Source organism: Panthera onca, chromosome C1 (assembly GCF_046562875.1).
Source record: "Panthera onca isolate mPanOnc1 chromosome C1, mPanOnc1 haplotype 2, whole genome shotgun sequence".
In the NCBI taxonomy this organism is placed as follows: domain Eukaryota; kingdom Metazoa; phylum Chordata; class Mammalia; order Carnivora; family Felidae; genus Panthera; species Panthera onca.
The window spans coordinates 94,195,333-94,202,562 of record NC_138346.1 but is presented as its reverse complement, the minus strand read 5'-3'; the positions used below and the strand labels follow the sequence as shown (position 1 = coordinate 94,202,562).

General features: G+C 46.4%; 1 protein-coding gene across 1 annotated transcript; it reads right to left on the bottom strand.

Annotated features, from left to right (window-relative positions):
• Positions 1–3,158: 3,158 nt before the first annotated feature.
• On the bottom strand, positions 3,159–7,015 carry CXCR4 (C-X-C motif chemokine receptor 4). The gene is made up of 2 exons (XM_060626010.2): positions 6,882–7,015; positions 3,159–4,750 (listed from the first exon to the last, which is right to left on the bottom strand). Exons 1-2 carry the CDS (start codon positions 6,894–6,896, stop codon positions 3,704–3,706), a joined length of 1,062 nt encoding a protein of 353 aa, XP_060481993.1. The 5' UTR covers positions 6,897–7,015; the 3' UTR covers positions 3,159–3,703.
• Between the last annotated feature and the right edge of the window lie 215 nt (positions 7,016–7,230).

The following is a 7,230-nucleotide window of genomic DNA, read 5'->3' as shown; positions in this document are numbered from 1 at the left end:
GGAATGAGAACGCACTGAAGTGAGACCCAGTAGAAGGGCTGAAGGGAGGCTCTGGAACTCTGCCCATTGATAATTTCATGGGATTGCAATGCTTGGATATACCCTTTTTTTCATAATTATTATCATCCCATGGCCCTCATCTTGAAAAAGCATTCTCAGTCTTGAGCACTATTGGACACTTTGGGCTGAAAAACTGTAGAATGTTTTGCAGCATCCCTGGCCCTTACCCACTAGATGCCAGTAGCAATTTACCTACCCACCTGCCCACCCATCCCAGTATAATAACTCAAAATGTTTCCAGAGTTTACCAAATATTTCCTGGGGGGGGGGGGGGGAATCCCCTCCCCCCCCCCCCCCCCCCAGGTGAGAGCTACTGCTTTGAAAGGATTCATTTCAACATTTCTCGTAGTCTGTGCTCATAGAAAGGTCATTTCTCTGGCTAACTTTTGGATCTCCAGCACTGACTGGCTAAGCTACATTGACAGCCAAGTAGAGACCTCCTCAAAGTGGGCTGGGTATAAGGCCCTACAATGCCAGGCTGCAATGACACGTTTTTAAGGGTTAGGGGATGCCTAGATTATTTTCTAAAGTAATGTGAATTTTTCCTTTCAGTGGTCCTCGCCCCTCCTAAGTAAGTATTACATGGAAATAATGACAACTCACTTCTCGTTGTGGAGCCTTTACTATCTGACAATAAGCTTGGAGAAAGTCAAGCTTGTTAAATTGTTAAAATAAAACCTGTAGGTTATCCTCCTAAAAGAGTACTCCAGAATTATTATTTTAACATAGGCATAACCACAAAAGGAGGCTGAGAAGCCCACAGTAGGGGGAGGTGAATTGCCGAGTGGCATTTTGGGAAAACAAAGGCTTTGCAAGATAAAAACATCTTCTTTCCTCCCCAGTTAAAGGCTTACTGTTATTAATAGCTCAGATGTCATATTTATGCCATTAGTGGCAGCATGCATACAATTTAAATATTTTAGCTTCCATTATACAACTGGATCTACATTACTGACCTTCAAGGGCCCCATTCATAAAGGATGAGGAGAGGGAACAATCAGCTACTTCATGTGAGGGCTGACTAGCAGACTGGGTTTCCCAGCATTGTCGAACAAACCACGACACAGGGAACGCTTTGGAGCAGCTCAGAACGTGGCAGGGTGGGGACAGAGAATGATGGGGAGGTGGGGCTTTCAGGGCTGGGTGAGAGCCAAAGCTTTTTTTTCTTTTTTAAAAAGAGTTATCCCACCTTTGTTCTAAGGGAGAATGAAATATCCATTAAGACTGGTGACACTGGGAATTTTGTTTCAGCTCGGTTCCTTTTGTTGTGACTCCAGGGTAAAGGAGAGGAATCTGGGGTGACTAGGTCTCAAGCCAAGATGAGAAAGAAAACGAATTCCTTCCAAGGATTTCTTCTATTGTCTCAAGAATAAATATTTATAGAGAAAGTTCAAGTGAAGTCTTTTACAATGGTCATGGTTTTAAGAGTAAGCCTTTGAAAGAGTACATGTAAAACTATGCTTAAATGAAGGGTGATCCAATTAGGCTTCCCAGGGAAAACCAAGAAACCTCAAGATAATTTCCTATATAAAATCTAATTGTGTTCTCAAGTGGAATAAGAATACCACTCTGAATTATTCCAGATCCATATACTGCAGCAGAAATGTACAGCCAAATTGGATTCTATTTTAAGTAATTAAGTTATTTCCCTTCAAAGGATCTATAATTTGCCTTCAACAAATGTGATTTGCCTCAGAAAGATAATACATTGCAATTTTTCCTCCAAAATAGATTTTCTGTGCCAGAAACAATTACGAAAAGTAGACCAAATATTGCCTTAATTATATCCTGGATATTATCTTTGAGTGCATGCCTGGATTGCCCTGTTTGTGATCCAAAATGAGATAGGTATGGCTGCTATATAGTTTAGAAATTATCTTTAAGCAGAGACTGGAGCTGAAATTTACTCAAGAGCCTGGGGCTTGCACAATGGTATTGTCAATAGCTATGGGTGTTGTTACATAAGACTCCAAACTCTTGTGCAAAATGTGGGCAATCAGGAGCTTGCTTCAGTATACCTTTTTTTCTGAGCTCTGAAAGCACGAATTTAACTTTTATCTGCTTGGCTAATCCCTTCAGGTGCTAGGTGTTACAATAGATTAAGTGTGGAGATTTGCATAGAAGATATTGCAAGAGGGGTATTTTGGGCATGGTTAATTTTATGAAGAAAACATTCACTTTTGGCTTTATTTTCAACAGTAGTTCAGTTGACTTACGACCAGGTGTTCTGGGGGACAATAGTGGGTGCAGTGAAGAACAAGTGCTGGAATGATGAATGGAATCAACCCCTGGTTTGTCCCCTTGAAAGTGCAAGTTGTGGAAAGTCTCGCAATCTCAGTTCCTTTGTGTGAAAAAGGAGTGATGGTATCTAGGTTGAGATGATCAGAGGAGAAAAGCTTGCAATCCTTGGCACAGCACAGACCTAGATTATACAAGGGGTCAGTTGTAAAATCTAAAACATGGTAACGCATACTTTTTTTCCTTTGCACATGTTTATCCTTCAGAAAGATTATTTTTCATAGGAACAGGAACTGGCTGGATGTTTCTAAATGTCTAGGAGTTGAAAGTGGTTAAATCTTAAGATTTCGAAGACAGATTCCCTGGTTTGGAATACTAGCTGTGCTACTTGTCACATGCCTTTAACCAAGTCACTTAGGACTTCTGTGCCTCAGTTCCCTGCTCTACAAGATGTAGTTCTATTGGGGCACTTGGGTGGCTCACTCGGTAGAGCATTCGACTCTTGGTTTTGGCTCAGATGATCTCACAGGTCCATGAGTTTGAGTCCTGCTTTGGGCTCTTTGCTGACAGCCTAGAGCCTGAAGGTTCTGTGTCTCCCTTTCTCTCTGCCCCTCCCCTGCCTGCACTCTCTCTCAAAGTAAATAAATAAACTTTAAACTTAAAAAAAAAAGAACTATAGTTCTATTAATAGTAATGTTATTATTATTATTATTAATTGAGCCAGAGTTCCTATCAGAGATTTGTGATAAGGGTTAAATAAAATATTACAACTAGGATAGGACCTGACATGCCATAAATGTATTATTTTTGCCTTCTGTCAGCCAAAGGAATGTCAACAGAAATCAGAACATAACAGTGAGTAAGTTTATCATGAACTTTTTATTAACAACTTGATACAAAGACTGTACATTGTAGGTGCTGAAATCAATCCACTTCTGAAAACTAAAAAAACCAGCATTTCTATATCACTTCAGGCTTTGGTTATTAAGTGCCACCTTCTACAGCAAAATCACATAGTGTAACCAAACAATTTAAGAACAGGAAAAAGAAAATGTTCCATTGGAATGGAGAGATTATTTATGTACAAACAGCTGAGGATCATTTCTAGCTTAAGTGATTCACTACACACTCTGGAATGTTTAGTTCTCTTTTCTACAGTCTTACAACCAGACATACAGCAACTAAGAACTTGGCCACAGGTCCTGCCTAGACACTCATCAACATGAAACAAAAAAATATTTATATAAATAAGTCAATTAAACCTCATAAAAACTAAAGAAACACAAGGAAAAAAATCCAACAGTCAATAAAAACTGTACAGTATCAGTCAGTCTTTTATATCTGAAAAAATGTGTAACTTAAAAAAAGAAAGTTCTTTAATGTATACAAGTCTTTTAGATCAGTGTTAGCTGGAGTGAAAACTGGAAGACTCGGACTCAGTTGAAACAGAAGAATGTCCTCCCCGCTTCCCTTTGGAAAGGATCTTGAGGCTAGACCCTCTGCTCACAGAGGTGAGTGCATGCTGGGCAGAGGTTTTAAATTTGGCTCCAAGGAAGGCATAGAGGATGGGGTTCAGGCAACAGTGGAAAAAGGCTAGGGCCTCGGTGATGGAAATCCACTTGTGCACAGTGCTCTCAAACTCACATCCTTGCTTGATGATTTCCAGGAGGATGAAGGAATCGATGCTGATCCCTATGTAGTAGGGCAGCCAGCAGGCAAAGAAAGCCAGAATGAGGATAACTGTGGTCTTGAGGGCCTTGCGCTTCTGGTAGCCCTTGGAGTGGGAGAGCTTGGAGATGATAATGCAATAGCAGGACAGGATGACAATACCTGGCAGGATAAGGCCAACCATGATGTGCTGAAACTGGAATACCACCAACCACGAGTCATTGGGATAGAAGCGGTCACAGATATATCTCCCATCTGCCTCTCTGACATTAGCAAAGATGAAATCAGGAATAGTCAACAGGAGGGCAGGTATCCAGACACCAACATAGACCACCTTTTCAGCCAACAGCTTCCTTGGCCTCTGACTGTTGGTGGCATGGACAATAGCCAAGTACCGGTCCAGACTGATGAAGGCTAGGATGAGGACACTGCTGTAGAGGTTGACTGTGTAGATGACATGGACTGCCTTGCACAGAAACTTTCCAAAATACCAGTTTGCCACAGCATCAACTGCCCAGAAGGGAAGTGTGAGGACAAAGAGGAGGTCTGCCACAGATAGGTGCAATCTGTACTTGTCTGTCATGCTTCTCAGTTTCTTCTGGTAACCCATGACCAGGATGACCAATCCATTGCCCACTATGCCAGTCAAGAAGATGATGGAGTAGACAGTGGGCAGAAAGATACGGTTGAAATGTGCATTTTCCTCCCGGAAGCAGGGTTCCTTCATGGAGTCATAGTCGCCTGAGCCCAAGTCATCTTCAGTGTAGTTATCTGAAGGGTATATCTGCAAAAGAAGCAAGGGAATGGATATTAACTTTCAAGTACAGTTGGCATTCTCCAAGTTCAAAAACATGTCTCTGGAATTTTTAAAAAGCAATTAACAAAACCCAACTCAGCCCAGGCTTCTTCAGGACATTCTCCTCCCACTGAAGTAGTGAGGGAAGGGCACAAGAGAATTATTACAGACTGCTCCAGCCCTCTTCCCCATGTTCCCCCAAGTCCCTTCATTATATCACTCTTTAGTAGAACCAGTTACAAAATTCTTTGTTTAGAACAAAAGGGCGCTGAGATTCAGAGGGTTTCAAAGTCACATCTTTTGTAACTCTTCTACCCCGCCCACTAGGGGGAAGAAAAAAACCTTGGGAGGGAAAAAACCAAACCAAAACACAAAGAGGCCACTCCTAGACGGAGGGGGTGGGGGTGTGTGGACAGACGGGGGGAGTGGGGGCCAAATCTCCAGTTCTGAGGAGCTGGGATTAACTTTTGGTATGAAGATTCGCCAGGACAGGGAAGATATAGGAGGAAGGAGCACTGGGGGGGGGGGGGGGGGGCGGAATCCCAAAGACTTTCCCCTGAGGCACAAAACATTGCCTTCCCCACGCTCATCTAAACACAAAACCATTCTGCCATTCTGTACTTCAGGCAACATGTAGTGGGGAAGGAGAAACTGGCCTGAAGCGCAGGGCCTTTGGAGCTTGGGGTACTGAACAGGGGTTTTAGTAAAAGATACCCCACACACACCCCTGCAGCTGGCATTCCCCAGGGGCCTGGGTCTTTCTGCCCTACCTATGTTTATCTCTTGACGCGTTTGGGAAGCTAGGGAGTGCAGCATTTTCCTGGGAGTGGAAGGTCACGGGGTCTGCACTCATGGTCCTCGCCCCAAGTTTCATTTCCTCACTGCCCGGTCGCTTCCCACCCCGCCACTGACCCAGTAAATGGGGTCGGAGGTCTGCAGCTGGAAGCCTCTAGGCGGAGGGCGCACTGAGGGCCGGGTGGTCCAACTCCGGACCTCCGCGGCTGCCCACCACGCCCACGCCCACTGCCAGCAGCTACAGCTCCCCGGGTTCCGTCCGGCAGCACGCCAAGTTCAGTCCCACAGGGTGCTGGGGAGAAAATGGGCGGCTCCTCCGTAAGCGCCTTTGAATTGCGCGCCGCTGGGGGGAAACGAAAAGCCTTCCTGGTAAGGGGTTTTCAAAAGTCTCCAGGAAACCACCAACGGTTAAACAGAGCAATTGGGATCGGTGAGAGCCAAACGGTCTCCCCACTTGCACCTGCCCGTCTACGCCGCAACGACCGGCAGCCCAGGTGCCCTCCCCAAGCCCTTAACTCCACCCTTAGTCCCCGCCGCGCACACCTCGGGGGTGCTGCTCCGCAGTGACTGTTTAATGCTGCTTCCTCTGTACGATCTCAAATTACCGAAACCCTGGGGTTCACTCGCGGAGCTTCCATTGCCCGCGAGGTCTCCCCCTCAATCCCTAGGCGCGGGGGCTGTTTCAGGTCCCTGCTGCGGCCAATTCTCAGACCTCTCTGGCGAGCAACATCTTGGGTGCGCTCGCCTTTCCCGCTCTCTGCTCACTGTGCGGGGGTACTGACACAGCTCCGCCGACTATGCAGAGTTCAGCGAACACGCGCCCAACCGTAAGACTGGTCACCAGGAGCCTCTGCCTTAAATTAAACAGGGGCACGGTCTCTCTCTGGGAACGCGGCCCGGGCGCACCGCCTTCCACCTCTAAATTCAGATCATGTAATTCACTGCAAATAAACTCCCGCGCTCCTGCGGGAGACCCTTGGTCTGAGTCCGGGAGCAGTGCGCACGCCTTCTCTGCACTTGTGCACAGAATGTTCTTATGTTTGCAAACAGCATGTAAGCCTAACGCGCACCGCAGGACTCAAGGGGGAGACACACGCAGCCACCAAACCGTCGTTCCAATATTTTCTCCTCTACTTACAGAGAAAAAGATTCCAATCCTAACCCACCCCCCTGCCCCTCCAGTGGAACCATGCTCACGAAACCTCCCTTCCATGCACCTCTGGGGTACCCACATTCTGGTCGCTTCTGCCCTCTCGGAAAGAGGTTGCGCTCTAAGTTTACGAGTTTGTACATTTAAGAAAAAGCAGGTTGAAACTGGACTTACACGAAACCCGTCCATGGTAACTACTCGCTCTCCAGCCGCAGTGGTTACCGGGGCACCCAAGTCGTCTGGGTCACTTTGCTACTTGCTGCCGCAGCCAACAGACTGAAGTTTCTGCGCGAAGCTGGACTTTTATAAAAACACGCTCGGCTGGCAGCGCATGCGCCGCGCGGGTGGGCGGGCGGGGCAGGGAGGAGAAAGGCGGGGTGGGGGAGAGACGTACGAGAGGAGGGCTTGAGGGAGGGGTGCTGGCACTCGGGCAGTTCCAGTGAAGTTAATTAGGGTAAACCTGGGTAGACCCCGAGGGGCTGCTGTTAGCTGGAGGTCACCCTGTGAGTCTTGAGCTGTGGAG